We start from the raw sequence: 25141 nt of genomic DNA, 5'->3' as shown, positions 1-25141 counted from the left end.
AGTCAGAGTACTTACTTATGCCTACTACCCCTCCCGGGGTATAATCCAGCAACCAGGACTCTCCAGCCATTTCTGTCCTCTGCTTTTCTTCCAACTGACTCCAGGTGTGACCCATCTGTTTGCAGTCAGCCTTGATGTGGCCTTCCTCTTTTCCTTTTCCCTTGAGGGTTCCAGATGAGGGGTTGGCTGCTAGTGTTCGATGCAGGCTTGCGTAGGGTGTGGCCCATCCAGCCCCAGCGTCCTTTCCTGATTACTTCATGAGCAGGGAGTTGGGAAATCTGGTCGTTGTTGCTGATGGTGTTTGGCCAGCTGATTTGGAGAATTTTCCTCAGACATGGGTTGATGAAGGTCTGGACTCTGTTGATGGTGGCCACTGTTGTCCCCCACAGAAGGACCAATTTTACATTGGTGTTAAAAAGCCCGATCTTGGTTTGCAGCGTTAGGCTCTGGGAGCACCAGATCTTCTTTAGCTGAATGAAGGCAGCCCTTGCTTTGCTGATTCTTGCCTTGACTTTGGTGTCTGTGCCGCCCTGCTTGTATATGACACTGTCCAGATAGGTGAAGGTGTATCACCTGCAAAAGTGACTGCAGTAGTGATGGCCGTGTTAGCATTGAGGAGCCTGGTCTTTTCTCTGTGAATGTTGACGCCTAGTTTTACTGATGTGGGTGCCACATTTTTAGTCTTCACTTGCTTCTGGAGATGTATATCGAAGAGTAGGGCCAGGTCGCCTGCAAAGTCCAGGTTGTAGAGCTGCGTCCAATGTATCCACTGGATCCTATTTCTTTTCCTTACTGTGGATGTCTTCATGATCCAGTCTATGGCCAGCAGCAAGAAAAAATGCGAGAGCACTCAACCCTGGCAGACTCTTGTCCTCACTTTGAGGGCTTCCATTAGTAGTCCTCCAAGAGCTGTCTTGCAGGCCATTCCCTCGTAAGAGTGCCTGCTGTTTCTTATACATTTATCTGGCACACTGTAGCGGCAGAGGAGTTTCCAAAGGGTCTCTCTAACCACGCTGTCAAATTCCTTCGATAAAGTTGACATGGGGGGCGGGGAGCATTCTCCAGACTGCTCAATGATGATGCGCAATCTGCAATCTGATGTGTGCACGATCTAGCTTTGCGTAAGTCAACTTGCTGGCCTCGTACCTGAGCGTCAGCTTGTTCCTTCATTCTGTTACGGATGACTCTGTTGAACACTTTCCCTGGGTTTGATGGAATAGTTATGCTATAAGAGTAGCGGGGATTAAGGCCCTCCAAGTGGATGACCTCATGAACAGGTGAGGAAATCCACCATAGCTCTGAATGCCAGTTTTCTTCCTCGGTTTGTGGCATCTTGGGGGGAATCTAAGTGAAGACTTGTCCTTGTAGAAGGTTGTAATTTGTCCCTATATGTGTACAGAGAATATATATTTTAATACTTCCAAAAAGCTATTATTTTACATAATCATGGTCAGGAGTAATATTACGTTATGCTATGTTATTTTATGTTATGTTAATTTATGTTATGTTATGTTATGCTGGTCCTTTATAATATCTAACTTCTACTGTGGTAGCCTCATGGTCCTTGGACATATCTAGAACTCTCCTGACTTGTTTTGACCTAAAGAACATTAAGAATAGCCTCCTGTGATTCTATTATTACATAGGTTGGCCAATGTACCAATCACATCATTACAACGTATGTACCTTTATGCAGATCCCTGGAGCGTAGATCCATTTCCCAACTGCCTATTACTTGCATTAGAGAACACAGTGCTGTCTCCTTAAATCATCACTCTAGACTATATAGTGACAGATTATAACAACAATTTAATTTCTTTACTCAGCATATAATTTTACTTTTAAGCTGTAAACTGCTCAGAAAATACTGTAGCAATTTATTTCAGAATGTATTTCATATTAAGTTCTTTCTTTTTATTTTGAATCCCAAAAATTTGTTTTATGTTTTCTTTTGATTTGTATCTTAAATCTCTGAACTAATCTTTTCTTTCTTGCCAGCGATTTGTGCCGCCATCGCCACCATTTGGTTTCCAGTATGCGCCCATCAGGAGTCTCAGATAGTGACGTTTGGCTATTCACTGTATTCCGGCTGGATCGGGGCTGCCCTTTCACTATTGGGCGGTTCTATCTCCGCGTGCTGTCTGGGAAGGTCCCAAGACCTCCTTGAAAATCGTTTTTATTATTCCTCACAGGGATCCAGTACCCCAACACACGCTAAGAGTGTGAATGTATAAAGGACAGTCTCACATGGTTGTTATGAGGCAGACTTGGCAATATTTACATTTTTTGGTTCTCCAATGGACAGGTTAGGTTTACTCCTGCAGTTTTATGATTTTATTTTTGCTGTGAAGCGACACACAATGTAGAAAGGATCAAGAAATGTACAATTTTTCTGGATAAAAGTATATTCTGTGTGGTTTTCAATTGAAAGCCTAGAATGTGTGATTTGTAAAATATATTAGTTTGCAGCAATAAGACCAATTATAACAAGAGGTGTTCCTGAATGAATGTATTTGTCAATATTGTCGCAGATGTCTGTGCACATATTTTATTCCTCATCATCTTGGGGAAATAACCACAATAGTGTACCCCTAAATTCATCAGATATATGGTCTAATCTGTTCTCCATAAACAGCAATGCCTAGGCGCTTCCATGCATAGTAACAGGATATATAGTAACGTAATGTAAATTGTAGAGATCAGCTGCAATGTATGGTGATCGGAGACATTTTCACCACAACTGGAATACATTTCCAATAATAGTAGTGAGCACTCAACCAGTTCATGACTAACATTTCCTCATTACAGATATATGTTATATACTGGCAAGCTTCATTAAGGTGAAAAGCTATTCATCTCTGGATCAGACGACTGGGTTTTCCCTCTCTCTTCTGTAAACTGACTTATGAAAGAATATGTTTCTTGGTGACTCAACTGGAAATGAGTGAAAATAGTAGTGATTGTACATAGCATAAAGGGCAAAGTAGTGTTTAAGTCAATTTATTTTCATCATCTCTGGAAAATATCAGGCTAAGAGGAGAATTTTGAGTAGGAAACTGAGTCATGATGGACCATATGCCCTTTTATTTCTGAGACTAAGACAAATTCATGTGCAGAAAAGTTGCATCTTTAAAAATACATTCCAAACCTTGACTCACCAAGTTAGCATCTGCAGGATTTTCTGGACAGAGATGCCAGTTGCATCTTCATCCTATAAACAAGCTGACCTCATATTCCCACAACTGCTACACCTAGAGATGGGTGTTTTTCAGAGGAGTGTAAGGTGTATGGACAATGCAAAAGACATTAATGCAGAGAAAGGTGCAACTATGCGTATTCACAAACATTTACAATGCCTTTCCACTTGTATTTGCACTTTCCAAGTTAATCCTAAAAAGAGCAGGCCTGGGTGGTGCTGTACATGTTGTAAAGTGCATGCAACACTCACAAGATTGTAAGTGTGCAAGGGAAATGAAGCCTTCACATGTACTTTTGTTTTCCAAGTGAAAGAACAAAACTGTAACCACAACCCTATTAGCAGTCCTCCAGATATTGTGCTCCAGGTTGATGTAACACATGTCTTTCTTGAGGAAATATCATCACATCTTGTACAGTCGTATCATAAGGTGTCATAGTCTACAACTTCTACAAATGCATACCATTTGGTTGTTGTTTTCTAGATAAATATTCATGAGAGTTTCAGAAAATCAGGGCTAATATTAAAAATGGCCAGATGGATGGATGTTTGGTGATACATCTTTTTTCTCCAGCTGTGCCTATCAGACACAGAACATGATGGACTCTTAGATATGTTTAAACACTTCTCCACATCTTTAAAAGTTTAGCGGTAAGTTGTCATGCATGATAATACAATAACGTAAGACTGCTTTTTACAAGCATGGTTGCAGTTTTGGTGCAAGAGAATATGCCATGCAATGTTACGTTATGTTACTCGCACTTGTATTGTGCACAACTCACTCCAGAAGAAGTATCCCAGCACTTGCTATTCAGGACAGAAGTGCACTTTAGGATATCCACGTCTTTAAAAACCTCTGGAACGTCATGAAATCATAACAAATGCAAATATAAAAAGGATTTTTTTTCCAATAGACTGGGGCTAGATAGGCGAAAGACCTGCCACCAAATCTGGAGGTGCATATGCGTGGAATCTTTAGAAGGGCTTCATTTGTTGACCTAAGAAATCTGGTGGACTGATAGTGGCAAAGTCTAGAATGTAAATAGGCAGGAGGAGACTTGCTTTATGCCTTATGAGTCAGACAGCATAGCTTGAAGATTGCCCATTTTCTAATGGGAAGCCAATGCAAGGTTTTTAAAATAGGTGCAAAAGAGGAACGTGGGGTAAGGTTACAAATTAGTAATGCAGCCTTATTCTGCACAACTTGAAGTTTGGACAGCAGGGTGTCATTAGCTGCCACTAACAGCGCATTCCCATAGCCAAAGTGAATATAATTAGTGCCTGGACTAAAGTCTTTCATGAGGTGGATAGAAGCCAAGGGAAAACATTTTTTGGAGGCACATTGTTGCAAAGCAGATCACACAGGCTGTGTTGACTTGGCCTTTCATGGATAATGTTTGGTCAAACTTTATACCAAGATAATTGACCACCTGTTTTTGGTCAAGGGGCTGGGAGAAATTCTGCGGACCACCAATGAGCCAACCAGATCTCTTGTGCATTGCCGAATTGCACAATCTCAGTTTTTCCACCACTTAGTTGGAGGCCATTTTTAGTCATCCTATCAGTGATTTCCCTCACACAGCTTGCAAACTTAGACTTCACTTTTACTGTATCAGTCTTGAAAGAGATGAGAAGTTTGGTGTCATCAGTATATGATACGAACTCAAATCCACATGATCTCACCATTTGTGCTAGAGGCACTACGTAGATGTTAAATAGTGATGGGCTCAAGCAGGAACCCTAGGGGCCATCTTTTATGGTCTAAACTGTTCTCAATTTAAAGGACTCTAGACAGATGGTTTGGGTTCGATTGACAAGAAAATCCATGAGCCAATGTTGTGCATTACCGTATACTCCTGCATCATGAAGTCTGCAGATTAAAATTGAGCGATAGAGCGTATGGAAGGCTGTGGATAGGTCCAGTAGTGCTAACAGGACTGGCGTGCCTCCATCTAGTGACAGTTTGATGGAATCAATGACTGCCTCTAGTGCAGTCCCTGTTCTATGTCGCCCTCTCAAACCCAATTGCGAGGGGTCTAGGATCATGTGTTCTTGTAGGAAGGTTGCCAGTTGTTTATTGATGTGAATTTCTAGAGCTTTTCCTAGCAGAGGGGGCAGCGAGATTAGTCGGAAGTTAGAAAATTTGTCAAGATTGGCAGAGTGCTTTGTGAGATTAGGAGGTACTTGGGCACACTTCCACTCGGTCGGACATTTGGCTGAAGCTAGAGGAGGATTATAGAGCACCATTACTGATGGTGCAATGGAATTGGCTAAGCAGGAGGTTATCATAGGGGGGCATAGGTCCAGAGGTGAGCCTAATTTAGCAAGGGCCAACATCTCCTGCTCCTGCTCCAAAGAGCATGGCTCAAATTTATCCACGACATTGATGGCATTCGAGGAGGCCAGCTAAAATCAGGCTCCATCTCCTGCTGTTCCTAGTTGACTGGAAAAGTCTTATAAATAATGTACATTTTTTCTTCAAAAATGTCAGCCAGGGAGTCGTATAATTTTGTATGAGAACGGAATAGTACGACTACAGGCTCGAGAGTTTACAAAATTGTTCAGAAGTTTGTAAAGCTCTTTTGCAGAATTTCCAGCTTGGTTATTTGTTGAGGTTTTGTAATAATTGTGAGCTGTTTTAATCTTATTATTGTAACTGTACAGCAGCGACCTATAGACTTCTTTATCAACAGGGGATTTCATTGTGTACCACCTAAGTTCGAACCATTTGTATTTCCATTTTTCCAAGCACCTATTTTCTGGGGGCCTGGCTTCTAGAGGGAGTGGATGAGTTTTTTTTAAATGAGCTGTATGATCCATCGTTAGCATTAGGAAGTAATGATATGTGACTAAAGCAGCATTATCAATGTGTGAGATGGTTAGGTTAGGCCTGAAGAGCTGGAAAAAATAAGCGGGTGAAACTGTCATCCATGCAAGAGGATCAGTATTTATAAAAACCACAAACATAACACATATATTTTATGCACAATTGTATCCTTGAAAAACAGAAATTCCTATTGTTTATTTTACAAAGAGCACCAAAAATGCGTTTCCAGTATACAGAATAGGTTATCAGCTGATGGAGAATTTGACTAAAAAAGTGTTTGTCTCCATTATTATCATTAGGAAATTTGTTTTTTATTATTTTTTGCACACAATTTAGTTACTATGATTTTGCTCACATTTTGTCCGCAATCACCATCTACCCAGTAATGCATTATGTGATTTGATTAACTATCATGCCTTTTTAATCCCTGAGTTAAATAACATATGATAACGCAATTCCTATAGGTTAATGAATAGCAGCAAAGTCCTTCAGAGAACCAACATGATCTTACCTATTGGATAATTATAGCCTATAAAGATCCTCTACAAAACAAAAACACTTTGCAATCAGTCTGTATACAACATGTACCCATTGTTTATGGACGGAACACATTCACCCAGCAAGTGCCTTTAGAAACCATTGTTAGTACTTCGAGCAGTCTGTCCACCTAGATTTGCCCTACTGTCAATGTTTTATATGGTATTCTACGAACTAAACCTTGCTGGATGGAAAATTGGTTTGCTTAGATCATACCGGAAAGCGTAACAAGAGATACTATTCTCCTTTACCTTGCCTTTATTTTTTATATTGGGTTCCATCTCTAGTTGTGCCTTTTATATTCACCCTGCTCATCATTAAAAAAGAAACATAAAATAACAGACAATACTAGGAATAGTTTTTATATATTGCATTTTTGAAGACTAAATTGGTCACTTTAGTGTAAATAGTTTGTAAAAAATTTGCTATGGCAGCAGTATACTTCGTTTAAATCCTGAGAGACCTTGGTTGTGTGTCTGAGGGGAACGGAAAGAAACTAGAGCTTGCAATGGGCAATATGTACATATTATATTCATTTTCATTATCTATTTTTGTACAGAGTTCCAAATAATTATTAGTTTCAGTTATCAGTTCTAAGCATATTTCTTAATAAGTTTCATTGTTATTTTTCTTTTGCTCACATTAATACTGTTCATTAATTCATATGTTAACAGATATTTTGTGTTCAACTGACCTCTTTTAACCAGATTTGTCCATTTATTTGAAGGCATTCTTATGTAACGTAATGTGTACATTTCTTTTGTCTTGCTTGTATATGAAATATAATAAACAATCATGTCAGCTTTTGCATTTCTTTTATTTTTTTTAAATATGTTTGTTCTTTATGGATATAGTAAAAATTCACTAACTCTAGACAATTTTAGATCACCATCAGAGGTTTATTTCGGTTAAAATAAGCATACAAACAAATATACAATTACAATTATTGCATTAAAGCATCAGTAGCAACACATACATTAACTACAAGAATTTGTTCCCAGTCTAACATAAGCAGTTAAGAAGCAACCCATTGAACCAGCAAATGAAAGTAAGTTCTGTAAGTGCAAGAAAGCTGCCCACCAACTAGTGCAATTTCTGTACCTTAATCAACGTATCTGAAATCTAATGTGAGAGTTCCTATAACATGTGTCAAAACATAAAATGCAACATCGCCTCCAGAGATTTGTTGTCAGAGGGACACAGATGTGCATAGTGTGTCGAAGAACAGTTTAGCAGAAAGGATATTTGCTGAAGTGTTATTTAAACACTGAGGGCTAGATGTAGGTAAAATCAAATTTGCGATTCCTTAATAGCGATTTTTACCGATTCGCTATTAAGGACTCGCAAAATTGAATGTAGGTAGGAATCGCTAAAATATTAGCCATTCCTTAATATTCCTTAATAACGAATTGCAAATTGAGATTAACTAATAAGGAATACCTACCCATTCATCCCTATGGGCTAGGAGGCCCATAGGAATGAATGGGAAGATATCCACAATTTGCGATTCGCTAGTAAAGAATGGCAAATAGCGGGCGTTATTTCAAGGGTGCCAGGGTGTCAAAAGGACACCCTGTTGCACCCCTGAAATGTGCATGTGTGCACATGTGGCGCACATAAATGCCCTAGGGGCATGAATGTGTACCACATGGCACTTTAAAAAAAGCAAAAATGTGCTTTTTTAAAGGAAATCGATAATTACCACCAACTTGAAGTTGATGGTAATTAGCGATTCCTTAAGGCTAAAGTGCACTTTCTTTTGTGCTACTTACATTGCATTTAAGGAATCACAATTTCCTATTCCTTAAATGCAAGAGCAAAATAAGGAATCGCAATTTAGCGATTCCTTATTTTGCTAGTAGGTTTAAACTCACCTACATTGCTCGCAGCCAAATACCGATCGCAAATGCTGAAATTCTGCTAATTTCAGCATTAGCGCTCGCTATTTGGCCACCTACATCTGGCCCCGAATTGTGTCACCAAATTCCTCTAAATAAACATTAGCTACAAGAGGTAGATATGATAGATATGTTTTCAAGCTAACTGTAATTTTTATTGGCGTAAATGATCTAACAATGGATTTGCCCAGCTCATTACTTCCCCTTAAGTTTCACCGTCTCTCTAAAATACTGTTCTTCACCTATAGTTTATCTCCTCTAGGTATATTTAGGAAGTCTTTGATATTTGAGGACATCCCAAATCATTTTGTATGCTTTTAATGTAGTTCAGTCATAATATCCTTTAAGTAGTCTCTAGCTTCAAGCAATCCAGAATAATATTTTGATTTAATATGAAGTCCACAAAAGAACTGGGGCTAATTTATTCTTAAGCTCTATACATCAAACCAGCTCCTAGTGTCATGTAAAATCCAATGAGGAAGTTCCAATAGATGTCAGAATATCCCCAGACACCAGCACCATTAGTGGTTACAGAAATTCACCTGCTGTTGTAAATAATTTTAATATTATGTACTTGTTTATTGTCAAACGTATAGCAAATGTGAAAGTTGCATCCAGAGACTTGGTAAATATAAGCATACTACATTGTAAGAAATGAGACTAAGAATTCATTCTGTTACATTAAATACTTAAATAACAAAATAACTAGGACTGAGGCACTTCATTCTTTTTTATTGAAAAGTTATTTTTCTTCATTGCTTTTGGACCTGTTGTCAAACTACATGTCTTAGAGAAGTTAGTTGTTGGGTCGAGGCCACCCATGAGTGAGAGGTAAGAGTCAACCAAGTTCTTATGATCATTTTCAGTTATCTGCATATTGAGTGTGTCATCTGCATATAACAGCACAGGTAGATATGTATCACCTAGTCTAGGGGCATCCTGGGTTTTTCCCTTCGGGTGCTCTCCAATTGATTTGTGTACAGTACAAAAAAGGTAAGTGCGGGGACGCAACCCTGAATGACTTCTGTTTCTAAATTAAAAATGTCTGTGCACTTGTCCACCTTGACAAATCTAACTAGCTCTTAGGTCACTATGTACACAGCACAGAAAGTTGATAATATGTTTGTATAGGCCCAATAATTCTAAAATAGCCAACAATTTAGTTTGATTTAAGCAGTCAAAATCAGAACTTAAATCCATGATTGCCAAGCATAGTGAACCGTATTCAGAGGATACATATTAACTTAAAATTAGATGTATATTTAGTCATTGTTCTACTGTACCTAACATAGCACTAAACCCAAACTGTGATTCAGGTAAAAGTTCATTAGATTCGGCCCATTCCTCTATTCTAGGTAATAGTGTTCTACCTAGAATTTTTATTGTAGAATTTATAAGAGATAATAGCCAATAACAAGGAAGATCTTCTCTGTTTCCTTTCTTAACCATTGGGTTAATGAGAGACTTTGGCCATGAGGATGACATTTTGGTGGTGCATTCTGCTTTGTTAGCATTGGTAATCATGGGCCCCCATAGGTGAACATTGCATTAAAAAAAGATCCATAGGCACCTCATCAGGCCCGTGCACTGGCCTTGATTGCTTTAATAACCAAGGAGAAATAAAATACAGCTTGTTAAACAGTAGAGAATGACCAGACTCTTCGCTCTTTTTCCACTATACACCAGAAAAATGGTGAACCCATGAATGCAGTGGAATGTGACATTCCATCTTAGATTGAATTGAATCAGTGAACGGCGCATCTTGTTTGTTGGGTCAGATGTTGGATTGTGGTTAGACAAAATATCGGAAACAAAAATAAAGTGTGACAAAATATTGTGTGAAGAATATTGAGGACAAAAATATCATGAAAGTATATTTCTTTCGGTAAGCAAAGTCTATATATAACTCCACATGTATTTACTTTGACAATATTTATCATCAAGGTACGCAGATGTGGAGTTAAGAATAGTAAAGCTATACTTACTTATTTGCACTTACCTTCTTGATATTATGTTCCTTGATATTTTTGACACAATATTCTGTCCAGGGATATTTTTGTTTCCGATATTCTTTTTTTTCTCCTCCAATGACCTCCGTAACTATAGCAACCTCTCGGCCTGATCCACCCCTGCTGCTTATAAATTGGTGGTTCCAATTTCAGCTGATGTTCTTACGGGGACCACCCGCAGCACACATCTTGAGCTGACCAAGAGGTATAATCATTGGAGCTTATCCTGTAAAGTAGTCTGGTCTAATCAAGTTCTAAATCATCCAACAAGTTCCAAAATAACCCAGGGTCTGATCTTTCTCTATATGCATTAACCTTCTTTTCTAAATCTCTATAGTATCCTTCTGAGTTCCACCAGGCACTCCAAGTTGGGGGCATCACCTGACACCATAATTTACAGATCTCTCTCCTAGCTAACAGAATCAGATAAAACATCAATTTATTCTGTAACCCCATGGGGCATATAGAGCCTAATACCCCTTCAGGCGTCAAAACAATGCCAAACAAAATAACCTCGATACCCAGAGCCTTGGAGAGTGTCTTACCCACATTTCCCTAGAGTTCATGGATTTTAGGACAGGAAACAAACACATGGATATCATCCGCCTTCTGGGCACCACATCTCATACTCCTGGCTTCTCCACTGCCTTTAAGTGGGGAACAGTATATTCTGTGGAGCTTAAAAAAGTGGTTTCTCCTAAGTACGGCTGATTTAATCAATGGGTAAAGTGTGTCTACAAATACTTGCCAGAGATCTTTCAGCTCCTTACTTGGCAAGCACTTCTCCCAGACCACGTATGGGTGTTCCAGTTTCCTGTCAACAGCAGCAAGGAGATGATTATAACACTGTGCTACTTTTTTCTTTTTTGGAGTCAGATCTTGTAGCTCATTTCCATAGCGTTGTCTTCTAATAATGGCCAGTGTTGACTCTTACACCATAATGAGATTTGGTAAAATTTAAACCTGGAAAGAGCAACGCTGGTAATATTCCTCCAAAAGTCTCAGGGGAGACAGTTATTACCTACCACTATGTCTTTCCAGTGTTTGACTCCAACTTCTTTTAATGGTTGAACTAAAACGTCAAATAGACATTCCGGTGTTCCATGGGAGTTTCACACTCGGGCCCAGTCACTATAGTAGGAGAGACCCAAACATGCCCAACAGTCCGACCAGAGCTTGGCCGCCGTATAAAACGATTTCAGACGGACTTTTTTTTAGGAGTTTAGGAGTGCCAAATTTATATATAAATCCTACCTCCACTACATCGGATAACATGGCTTTAAACATACTGCCAATCGGCGAACTATCTGGACTAAGAAGTAGCATCCTACAGTTTTTTAATTGGTAGGCCCAACAGCACAACTGAAAATCTGGTAAGCCAATTCCCCCATGTGTAAGTTTACATCTTAATTTCTTCCACGAGAGCCTGATCCCTTTACCTGCCCTAATGAAGGAGGAAATTTTGCCCTGTATTTTAAGCAGGTCACCTTTACCAAACTCCAGAGGAATGTTGTTAAACAGAAAGGCATACTTTGGGAGCACACGCATTTTAGTCTGATTCACCCGCCCATAGTGGGATGGTGGGACATTCTGCCATCTTTTTAATAGAGCATCCACCTCCTTAGAAACTCTTTCCAGGTAAACCTTTTAGAGCTTTCTGAGCTCTTGCGTTATTGTCACTCCGAGGTATCTTAGCTCCTTAGCAAACTTCACCCCATGATCTGTGATGTTCCATGCCATGATCTCGGCTTTTATCACTATTGGCTTTATAGCCGGAAAGTTTCCCAAAAACCTGGACTTCAATAAGGAGCTCAAGTAGTGAGATATTAACATTTGAGGATAGTAAGATTAAATTGTCAGCATATAATGCTAATTTCCTCGTATACCCATTTATTACAAAAGGAGTGATCTTTATGTTCTGCCTTAAACTCTGGGCCAGGGGCTCGATATATAAGTAAAAAAGAATGGGGGAAAGTGGGCAACCCTGCCTAGTACCACACTCTATTGTGACCACAGGGGGAAGGCTGCCCTTAACCAATATCCGAGCCCACTGAGCTTTATATATTTTCCTAAGGACCTCCCTAAAACGGTCGCCAAAACCAAAATCAAAACCTTCAAGGTCCTACTTAAGTATTGCCAATTAACTTGATCGAAGGCTTTAGCTGTGTCGGCGTGGTGATTGAAAGAGGGAGGCCCCGCTTGGTCGCCAAATCCACCGCACCAATTAAGGTGTACACCAAGTCTGGCATCTGTCTGCCCGGAAGGAAGCCCTTTTGATCTTCATGAATTATCGGCCCCACGAACATTCAATAGTTTAATTATGAAATTGGCCGGTATGACTGGCACTGGGTTGAATCCTTCCTGGGCTTCAGAATCAGTGTAATAACAGCCTCACTCCATGAGTCGGGCAGAGGAGAAATACCTCCTAGGATTTCGTTAAACATTTTCACCCAAACCGGAATGATTTCCTCCATCAATAAAATATAAACCTCAGTTGGAATTGCATCGGGTACTGCCGCTTTCCCTTTCTTGGCTTTGTTTAGGACGGACAGTATCTCACTCCCTGTTATATCTTGAGAAAGGATTTTTTGGCTATCCAAATTTTATGTTGGAAGCTGTTTCTCATTAAGCCACCTATCAATGTCCTCTTCCTCGGCCAAGAGATCTTCATGATAAAGCCCCTGAAAGAATTCCGCAAAAGCCTGCTCAATATCCCCTTTATCCGCCATAATTTGGGTGCCCACTTTAATCTTACTGGTATAGTTGCAAGATCCATCAACTCTGCTTTTCATGGAGAGACGTTTGCCACAATTCTCACTCTGATCAAAGTCCCTCATTTTGCTTACCTCCCACTTTTGAAGTAGTATCTCTTCAGACTTAAGTCTAAACTTCAGCTGGAGGTCTTCCACTCTCCTTAGTAAACTTTCATTCCCTACACCCGAGGGCCGCCTTACCTTCAGATCTGCCTCAGCCCCTGCTAGCCGCATCTCTAAATCGGCCATCTCTTTTTTCTCTGATCTGGCCGAACCCATAACTGCTCCTTTTAACGTCCCTCTCAACCAGGCCTTAAAAGAATCACAGACTATATGTAAGGAGACTGACCCCAGATTATACTGGAGGAAAATAGCTGTTTCCCTCTTTATTAGGCCTGGGATAGATGGTTGACGGAGAAGTCTCCTATTCAGAGTCAATCTCCTTAGAGAAAGCTCTGGGGGAAGATTCAAATTCAAGGCTATGGCTCCATGATCGGAGAGGTGAATAGGAAGATATTCAATTAGGCTTACTTCAGCAAGTTCTGGGTGTTCCATAAATATATAATCAATTCTGGAACAATGGGAATTATTTTTACTGTAAAAGGAGTACTCCCTGATTTCCCCCATTTATTTCCTCCAGACATCACAAAGATTAAGATTTTTTAACATTGTCAAGAGATTGGCTTAAACTCGCGGAGCTGCTATCGGAGTTCGGGGGGATGATCTATCCAGCTTATTATTTAGGAGCACATTGAAGTCTCCACCTAATATAAGTGGAGCCTCAAAATCTGCCAATGCAAGACAAAGATTACTCTGAGGAGTAATATCATCCTTGTTAGGTCCATACTAACTAACCAGGGTATATTTAGCATCTTGATATTTAACTTCAGCTATTACCCAACACCCTCTGTCATCTACCTGCGTCTTAATAAGCTCAACTCCTGAATTCACTTTAAGAGTTATGGCGACCCCCTTCGAACAGCATTGTTGATCGGAAGCTACAGTCTTGGCAACCCATCTTTGTTTATCAAACAATGCCTTACATTCTGATTGTAGCAGATGAGTTTCTTGGATCATTAGGATCCTAGCTGGACTATCTTTGAGATTCTGCAGGATCACATGCTGTCTTCTTCTGACTCTAAGACCATTAACATTCCAGCATAATACTTCAAGGAGTCTACTTCCTCCATGGGTAGATCTATCCCCCATCGTTGTCCTTATTCCACCCCGCCTCTGTCTACAGGAATTTATGACGTCACATGAGGACCCTATTACGGATTTTTAAAAATTTTCCCAATGCCCCCCACCAAGACACATGCAACAACCCCCAACCCCCCGGAACCCCCACCCCACCCATGGGAACCCTCCCTGACCTCTTATTGGCAATTAGCAATTGCCACTTCGAGCCGGATCCCACTAACCTCTTAAACAAAAAAACACAGTAACATCTCCACAAGACTGAACTCCCTTCAGACTATAAATTAGGGGTAGAAGGGAACATGGCGGCCAGCTAGGAAGCCGGTCACCAGTCGATTCCCACCAAGCTTTACAGTTTGTTTCCGATATTCCGTCAGTGATCCATGTTGGAGACTAGTTCAGTTATTTAGCAGCAGTTCATTGTGTCTGTTTAATGACAGGGTTTGTTTACAGGTACAGTTACTATTAGCAAACCAGTGGGTTTCCTTAATATCTTGATCACACTGAGCTCCTGAAGTATTTAAACACATCTGTTGAACCCTGCCCCACTTGACTTTTAAGCTAAGAATTTCTCTCTTAATCACTCTGTTGTGTAGTGCACTCAAGCCCATTACCACTTAAAATTATAAACATAATTCCATCACTGCACATGTGCTTTACTGAATGGATCAGCCTATGTCCAAACTTTATCAAGAGGAGGAGATAATCTCCTGAACCATGTCCATGATAGACACTGGGGATCACAATTCTTTTCAATTTGCATAGATGCTAGTTAGGGATGGAACACTCCAAATTAAAAAGACCAAGCAAAACTCATTCGTAGTTCAGAGACACACCTTTCCCTCATGCTGTCTCGGTTCACTGACAAAACATCGACACCCAAAACATCCCCATACCACAATATTGAGTCATAAATATAGATGTCAAGAATATCGACATCTTATATTTATAAAGGTGAGTAAAAAAATATTGAAACAAAAATATCGATGACATAAATATAGATGTAAAAAATATCATTTGTTATATATCTGCAAAATAAACGAATACATATTAAATATATTAAATAATCAACATGATTAAAAATAAATTAATAGATTTAGTATAATTTTTAACAAAAATAACAAATGAACTTAGCCTAAAAAACATAAAAACACATATATGATAATTAATATATATATTTACTTTAAAACAATTAATAAACTATCAATTAACATTTAATTTATAGATATAAATATGTAACAAAAAATATATATATACATATTCAAATAACATAAAATTTATGTTAAAACAAATTCTAGTATCCATTAAAACATTAAACTATTTAAAAATATTTAAACTCAAATTTCCCAATCTAATCAATGCAACAGTAGGGAAAGTGTTGGATAGCGGAGGGGTAAAAATTACTATTCCCACTCCAGTGAGTGCAACAGTAGGGAAAGTGTTGGATAGCGGAGGGGTAAAAACTACTATTCCCACTCCAATAAGTGCAACAGTAGGGAAAGTGTTGGAAAGCGGGGGGGGGCAAAAATTACTATTCCCACTCCAGTTAGTGCAACAGTAGGGAAAGTGGTGGATAGCGGAGGGGTAAAAATTACTTTTCCCACTCCAATAGGTGCAACAGTAGGAAAAGTGTTTCATAGCGGAGGGGTAAAAATTACTGTTCCCACTCCAGTCAGTGCAACAGTAGGGAAAGTGTTGGATAGCGGTGACGTAAAAATTACTATTCCCACTCCAGTGAGTGTAACAGTAGGGAAAGTGTTGGATAGTGGAGGGGTAAAAATTACTATTTCCACTCCAATGAGTGCAACAGTAGGGAAAGTGTTGGATAGCGGAGGGGTGAAAACTTACGATTTCCTCTCCAGTGAGTGTAACAGTAGGCAAAGTGTTGGATAGTGGAGGGGTAAAAATTACTATTTCAACTCCAGTCAGTGCAACAGTAGAGAAAGTGTTGGATAGCGGAGGGGTAAAAATTCCTATTCCCACTCCAGTCAGTGCAACAGTAGGGAAAGTGTTCGATAGCAGAGGGATAGCATTTACTATTCCCACTCCAGTCAGTGCAACAGTAGGGAAAGAGTTGAATAGCGGAGGGGTTAAAAATTACTATTCCCACTCCAATGAGTGCAACAGTAGGGAAAGTGTTGGATAGCGGAGTGTTAAAAAGTACTATTCCCACTCCAGTGTGTGCAACAGTAGAGAAAGTGTTGGATAGCGGAAGGGTAAAATTACTATTCCCACTCCAGTCAGTGCAACAGTAGGAAAATTGGTGGATAGCAGAGTGGTAAAATTATTATTCCCACTACGGTCAGTGCAACTGTAGGGAAAGTGTTGGATAGCGGAGAGGTAAAAATTACTATTCCCACTGAAGTGAGTGTAACAATAGGGAAAGTGTTGGATAGCGGAGGGGTAGAAATTACTGTTCCCACTCCAATGAGTGCAACAATAGGGAAAGTGTTGGAAAGCAGAGGGGGCAAAAAATACTATTCCCACTCCAGTCACTGCAACAGTAGGGAAAGTGTTGGATAGCGGAGGGGTAAAAATTACTATTCCCTCTCCAATCAGTGCAACAGTAGGGAAAGTGTTGGATAGCGGATGGGTAAAAATTACAATTCCCAATTCAGTGAGTGCTACAGTAGGGAAAGTGTTGGATAGTGGAGGGGTAAAAATTACTTTTCCCACTCCAAAGAGTGCAACAGTAGGGAAAGTGTTGGATAGGGGAGGGGTAAAAATTCCAATTCCCACTTCAGTGAGTGTAACAGTAGGGAAAGTGTTGGATAGCGGAGAGGTAAAAATTACTATTCCCACTGAAGTGAGTGTAACAATAGGGAAAGTGTTGGATAGCGGAGGGGTAGAAATTACTGTTCCCACTCCAATGAGTGCAACAATAGGGAAAGTGTTGGAAAGCAGAGGGGGCAAAAAATACTATTCCCACTCCAGTCACTGCATCAGTAGGGAAAGTGTTGGATAGCGGAGGGGTAAAAATTACTATTCCCACTCCAATCAGTGCAACAGTAGGGAAAGTGTTGGATAGCGGTGGGGTAAAAATTACAATTCCCAATTCAGTGAGTGCTACAGTAGGGAAAGTGTTGGATAGTGTAGGGGTAAAAATTACTTTTCCCACTCCAAAGAGTTCAACAGTAGGGAAAGTGTTGGATAGTGGAGGGGTCAAAATTACTATTCGTACTCCAGTCAGTGCAACAGTAGAGAAAGTGCTGGTTGGCAGAGTGGTAAAAATTACTATTCCCACTCCAGTCAGTGCAGCAGTAGGGAAAGTGTTGCATAGCGGAGAGGTAAAAATACGAATACTTCTCCAGTGAGTGTAACAGTAGAGAAAGTGTTGGATTGCGGAGGGGTAAAAATTACTATTCCCACTACAGTCATTTCAAAAGTAGGGAAAGTGTTGTATAGGGGAGAGGTAAAAATTACTATTTCCACTCCAGTGAGTGTAACAGTAGGGAAAGTGTTGGATAGCGGAGTGGTAAAAAATATTTTTCCACTCTAAGAAGTGCAACAGTAGGGAAAGTGTTGGATAGCGGAGGAGGTGAAAATTACTATTCCCACTCCAGTCAGTGCAACAGTAGGGAAAGTGTTGTATAGGGGAGAGGTAAAAATTCCTATTTCCACTCCAGTGAGTGTAACAGTAGGGAAAGTGTTGGATAGCGGAGGGGTAAAACATATTTTTCCACTCTAAGAAGTGCAACAGTAGGGAAAGTGTTGTTTAGCTGAGAGGTACAAATTACTATTTCCACTCCAGTGAGTGTAACAGTAGTGAAAGTGTTGGATAGCGGAGTAGTAAAAATTACTATTCCCACTCCAATAAGTGCAACAGTAGGGAAAGTGTTGGATAGCAGAGGGGTAAAAATTACTATTCCCACTCTAGTCAGTGCAACAGTAGAGAAATTGTTGCATACCTGAGAGGTAAAAATTACGATTCCCACTCCAGTCATTGCAACAGTAGGGAAAGTGTTGGATAATGGAGGGGTAAAAATTAGTATTCCCACTCCAGTTTGTGCAACAGTAGGGAAAGTGTTGTATAGTGGAGAGGCAAAATTTACTATTTCCAATTTAATAAGTGCAACAGTAGGGAAAGTGTTGGATAGCAGAGGGGTAAAAATTACTATTCCCACTACAGTCAATTCAAAATTACAAACAAACAAAATAACAACAAAAAATATTTGAAAAAAAGGTGCTGATTCCGATCCTGTAAAACCCGGGTACAAATGGTCGTACGGAGCGTTTTCTCCGTACGACTCTTACCCGGGAAATCCACCACACAAACCAGCAAGTACGATTCGTACCGAAATACCATTTCCGTGCGAATCGTAAAATCTACGTGCGGTTAACAAATACCCACAATTCTGATCCGGGACATCGCGTACGTGACGTCCGGACGGAGTCAGGCAGCGTTTTACGGACCAGCAAGTACGATTCGTGCCTACGTCACTCCGCACGGCTCATTTTTTACGGCAGCCAAAAACTCCCGGGAAATTGAGGACGACGCGAAGAAGGAGCACCGGTACGCGACGGACAGCCATGGACCCCATCCTATGTGTCATCCCGGCCCTCCTAGCCTACGACCTGGTGCACCGAAACCGCCGCGCACGCCACAGAAGTCCAGAACAACACCCAGGGGCAAAGGGGGGGGTGAGGGGCAGGAAACATAACCTCTACCTAATTTTAAAAATACCATATTCTGTACATACATTACCTCCAGGGTCTGATCACTTTGGGGGGCATGTCCACCAATCCCTGCGTACCGCTACAACGTCAGTGGGCGTGTATGCGTACCCGTCACCACATTGTATTGGTGATGTAGGGGTACGCGTGGTACGGGCCGTACCCACACTCTGAGGGCGTGGGTATGGCCCGTACCACCATTGTATTGGTGATGTAGGGGTACGCGTGGTACGGGCCGTACCCACACTCTGAGGGCGTGGGTACGGTGCGTACATATACGGGTGCTGGGGTGGGGGGTACGGCGCGACCATGCGCGGGTGCTGAGGTGGGGGGTACGGCGCGTACATACGCGGGTGCTGGGGTACGACACGTACCTACGCGGGTGCTGTGGTGGGGGGTACGGCGCATACATATGCGGGTGCTGGGCCTGGGGTGTATGGCGCGTACATACACGGGTGCTGGGGTACGGCGCGTACATACACGGGTGCTGGGGTGTGTGGTACGGCACCTACATACGCGGGTGCTGGGGTACGGCGCGTACATACACTGGGGTGGGGGGTACGGCACGAACATGCACGGGTGCTGGTGTGGGGGGTACGGCGCGTACATACGCGGGTGCTGGGGTATGGCGCGTACATACGCGGGTGCTGGGGTGGGGGGTATGGCGCGGACATGCGCGGGTGGGGTGGGAGGGGCTGTACGACTCGTACCCCGGGCACAAATGTACCCGGGGTAGGGGTCGTGCAAAGTTCGCTCCGTACGGGACGTTTTCCATAAGCTTGTGTATTCGGGATGCCGGTACGGATCGGACTTGTGCGCTCGGACTTCAGTTTTACGACTCGTACGTAAAACTGTCCGGGGACGTCTCGTAGACTTTTCCCGAGATCATTCGTATGTAGTTTTCACATACGAATCATTTGTACGGGACTTGTACGATTCGTACGTAAAAAAATACGGATACGAATCGGATGGTAAATTTCTTTAACGGATCGGAATCGGCACCAAAATGTTTAAAAAATATATATAAATATTTCAAAAATGTAAACACTAATATATTTAATATTATAAATTAAAAAATATAAAAACATTATAATGTTAAATAAATATAACTATTAACTACAACTATATAAATAAGATATAACAATATTTTTTCAAACAAAGAAATATTTTTACTTACAAATTATTTATAAACAAAACATTATTACATACATTCATTTTATTTACATCCTACCCTATAACACCATCCAATTCACAACCCACATCTAAATTAAATATAAAATGTACTCCCATAATTAACATAATTAATTATCAATTAAATAAATAATATTAATTAAAAAAACAAATTAAAACACATAAACATGAATTACCTTCCTATCCTTTACCCCTATAAACCACACATCCGCACCTACAATTAATTACACAATTCCAATATTTAAATTTCAAATAATGAAATATTATTAACTAACAACTAATTATTAATTCATTTAAAAAAAATTACTTCCCACCGTTTACCCCCAAAAAAACCCACGACCTGCACTTAAAAATAATTACACAATTTCCATATTTATTTTTCAATTAAATAATTGATACTAATTAACAATTATGGGGGTAGTTAGGATGGCGGACGGACTGGAGTTGCAGCACCCGCCGCGATGCCAAAAAGGCAGGATGTGCATTTCACTGCACTACGTGGCAGGCACCACACGGTGCCTGCCACGTAGTGCTGTGAAATGTAGGGGTTACCATGGGTACCCCTCAGTGCACCCACACCTCCTCGCAACGGGCCCCCATAACAAATCCCCACCAGCCTTCCATGGTGGTATCGCCGGCATGGAAAGGCCGGCTGTAGCCAGCATCCTGATTTGGTGGATGGTGCCTGCTAGGCACCGCTACCATTTTGGGCTATCTGGACTGTCCGCCAGGCAATCTGTATGATTGCTGGTGGCGGTCCCATGGCAGATGGTCTTTGCGTCCGCCACGGCACGAGTGTGATTCCCTCCACCATCGCAATGTGGCGGGGGGATAATCGTGGTCCGATTGCGGAAGGACTGCCACTGCATGGCTGGCGGTTACGGGCCTTCCGCAATCGTAATCGGCCCCTAAGTTTTAATTAATTAAAAATACATTTCATCCCACCCTTTACCTCTATAAATACCACAACCCGCACCTAAAATTAATTAAACATTTTTCATATTTAATTTTCAATTAATTAATAATAATTAACAAGTAATTATTAATTAATTTAAAAAAAGACTTCCCACCCTTTACCCCTATAAACCCCTCAACACGCACCTAAACTTAATTACACAATTTCCAGATTAAATTTCCAATTAATTAATATTCACAAACATTTTATAATTAATTAAAAATAAATTACTTCCCATAATTAACACTATAAAATATAAATTAAATAAATATTAATAAATACAAATATATATTGATTTATTAGAATTAAATTACATCACACCCTATTTCCCTATAAACCTACAACCCTCTACGGAGCTAAAAAATGCAAAATTCAATTAAAATAAAATTGATAACTACTAACAATTTCACATATTAAAAAATATAAACAATACTTATACAAAAAAATACATCACATACATTTAAAATATATACTAAAATACATAACACTAATTAAAAAATCAACATTTTAAAACAACTCTATTTTTTAAATCAATATTATTGACCTCTGTATTTCTAAAAACGATATTTCTTACCTTAAATTTGATATTCTTGACCATGATATACATGCTATCGATAATTCTCACTGACTATATTTAGGGCTCGATATTCCTGTAGTTCGACATTTCCAACTCGATATTTGATCTGCACACCTGCTGTCTCATGTTTTTAACATTAGTATGAAATGGTGTGATTTATTTGTTTGTAGTTTATGTATGACTTCACATTTTTAATTATACAATTAAATATTGCTATTTATAGTTTACACATATATATGGTAAGCTCTGGATTCTCTGTGAGATCTTGTCATTGGATACCACATGCAACTGAAGACTTACGCTGGTGGCCATGCCTTTTTACTTCTGGCAAGGTACATCTTGCGTATGGATGGTTTCCAGTACCCATGTCTTGGAAAGCATCATTGGAAGGAACTGATGGTCGGATGCTGGTTGGAGTGATGGAGGAAGCTAACCAATTAAGGGGTCGATTCCGATCCTGGAAAAATATCCCCCGTACGAATCGTATCCGGATTTTTTTGCGTACGAATCGTACAAGTCCCGTACAAACTGGCAAGTACGATTCGTATGTAAAAAACACCATACGAATCGCATTGGGAATATACCCCGACATGTCCTCGGGTCGGAAAAAGTGTCCGATACATCCCCGGACGTTTTTACGTACGCGCAAGTACGATCCGTCCCGTCCGTCCGAACCCACAACCGTATGGTAAAAACACCGTACGGAGCGAACCTCCACAGCAACCATGGAGACGTCCAAACATGTGCCTGCATACGCCCCATCCATGTCCGCGACGTACCCCCAGCCCCCCCATGTCTGCGATGTCCCCCCAGCACGCCCATATGTCCGCGACGTCCCCCCAGCCCCCCGTATGTCTGCGACGTCCCCCCAGCCACCCCGTATGTCCGCAACGTCCCCCCAACTATCTATGGTGCGGACCCCCACCCCACCCCCGTATGTACGGTGTGGACCCCCACCCCCGTATGTATGGTGCAGACCCCCACCCCCGTATGTACGGTGCGGACCCCCACCCCCGTATGTACGGTGCGGACCCCCACCCCACCCCGTATGTACGGTGAGGACCCTCAGCGCTACGCGCTGGGGGTCCGCACCGTCCATACGGGGGTGGGGTGGGGGTCCGCACCGTACATAAGGGGGGGCTGAGGGGACGTCGTGGACATACGGGGGGCTGGGGGGACTTCACGGACATACGGGGGGCTGGGGGGGTGTCCGGCGCATACCGGGCCCCCTTTTCCTCACGCTTCACGGCGTACTTAGCTTTACCAGCACTTTTTGTGTGCCGTAAAAATATAGCCGTCCGGAGTGTTGTCGGTACGAATCGTACTTGCTGGTACGTAAAAAGGTGCCTGACTCCGTCCGCATGTCGCGTACGCGCCGTCCCGGATCCCATTTGTATGTGTTTTTATGTCGGTCGGTGTTTTGTACGAATCGTACGGAAATGGTGTTTCCGTACGAATCGTACTTGCATGTTTGTATGGTGTTTTTACCGGGTACGAGTCGGACGGAGAAAACGCTCCGACCGACGGTTCGTACCCGGTTTGTCCAGGATCGGAATCGACCCCTAATTATTGAACAGTTATCAGGGCTTTCAATTGGCTTCTCTCTATTCTGGACCTAGCATTCTTGCCCACAATGTGTTACCACTATAAAAATTTGAAAATTGTGATTGAGAGAAACATGAGCTTTCTCTGATTATGTTGACTAGTACATAAAACAATTAGATATTAAAAATACCTCTCTGATTGAACAGAATCATAATCAAATGTTTGTAATATTAAAGCAATTTAAGCATATTAATTGTTACATTTACATTGAAACTACACATATTGTTTATGCCTCCTCCAGAAAAAGGTTGAATTCTTCAACCTACCATTCGGATTCAGCTTTGTGTCCGTTCCTTTTCCCTATGGGTTAAGAACTCATGGGTTCAGCTCTCCGAGACCAGTGCATCCTTTTGCATTCGACCTCTACAGTGCTTGACAACTTGAAACATGCTTTGGTAATACCTTTGCAAAAATATTCGAAAGGTATGTCAAGAAAACTTTAGCCAACCTAATGCATTATCCTACTCAACTACTTTCAAGCTGACTTTAACATAATACAGAATCAGCACTGTTAACAGTAAAGGAGAAACTTAGGTCTATCATAGATCATGGCGGCTCTGCCAGCTTTAGCATCCTGGACCTATCAGTCGCATTCAACAACATCTCGCATATTATACCGATTTTGTGACTGTATGAGATAGGTATCTCTCATAACACTCTCTCTCGATTTAATCCTATCTAACCAATCAAACACAAATTGTATCTCTTCCTCATTTCACCTCTTCAGGGTCCTCAGGGATCCTCGCTCGGTCCCTTGCTGTTCAATGTAAATGTATCCACACTTGCAGATCTTGTAAGGTCATTGGGTTTCCAAATACTATCATATGCAGATGACACTAAGAAGTCACCTGCATCTCAGAAGTCACCTCCTGGATGCGTTCCGAATGCAAGAAATTGAAAAGTAATAAAATAGGGATTCTTCTCTTGGGTAGATGCCCTCCCTCGTGAGAGCTTGATTTAGTGACTATCTGAACTTGGCTCACCTCCTTTGCAAGTCATCGCCATACAAAATCTTTGGGCCCCATTATGATGGCGGGTGGACTTTGTTTGCCCGCCACCGTAACAGAAAATGGGACCGACCGCCAGAGGTGCAGCGGTCCCACGAGGTAAATTAGGATGCACCCGCCACACTGGCGGGCGCATTCTGGCCTTTAACATTGCGGACAGTGCTGCAGGGTGCAGCTCCGTCCGCAATGTTAAAGGTGCATGCTTTGCATTGCCATGCACAATGTAACAGGCACCGCGCGGTGCCTGCCACCTTGTGTATGGCAATGTAGAGGGGTACCATAGGTACCCCCCAAGTGCAGCCCCCCTAGCCCCGGGGACCCGTAACAGGCCCCCAAAGCAATTTCCGCCAGCCTTGCCATGGCAGCATTGCCGTCGTGGAAAGGCCTTTAGATTTGCACATCATAATATTGATGGTGGTGCCTGCTCGGCAAAGCCACCATATTATTCCCCAGATCTGAACGACAGGCAATTGTAACAATTGCCTGCCGGCGGAAAAGCGGCGGACAGTCTTTCCATCCGCCGGGGTACCCCCGCCATACTAATACGGCAGGGGGTAAATCAGGTACAGATGGCGGGCAGATCCGCCCGCCATCATAATAGGCCCCTTGGTATTTTAAGGTACTTATCAAACACGTCACCTCTTACTGCTTCTTACTACTAACGTTCTTAGGAAAATCACCCCTTTGCTTACTTACTCTTGCTGTAAAACCCGTG

The 25141-nt window shown here is 41.4% G+C and overlaps 1 protein-coding gene across 2 annotated transcripts in view; it reads left to right on the top strand.

Annotated features, from left to right (window-relative positions):
- The window catches only part of CLDN11 (claudin 11), a 92677-nt gene that overhangs the window by 46096 nt on the left and 21440 nt on the right, over positions 1–25141 (top strand). Inside the window, exon 3 of one of the 2 annotated variants that reach the window (XM_085635471.1) lies at positions 1999–7368. The exons of the other annotated variant lie outside the window; for it this stretch is intronic. Within the exon in view, the coding sequence (XP_085491597.1) occupies positions 1999–2234 (236 nt within the window). The 3' untranslated portion in view covers positions 2235–7368. Of the gene's footprint in view, positions 1–1998; positions 7369–25141 lie in introns of those variants that run through there. 2 annotated transcript variants of the gene reach the window in all.

This window comes from Triturus cristatus, chromosome 11 (assembly GCF_964204655.1).
Source record: "Triturus cristatus chromosome 11, aTriCri1.1, whole genome shotgun sequence".
NCBI classification, from domain to species: Eukaryota; Metazoa; Chordata; class Amphibia; order Caudata; family Salamandridae; genus Triturus; species Triturus cristatus.
Note: the sequence above shows the minus strand (reverse complement) of the source record. Positions and strands in the feature narration are given on the sequence as shown.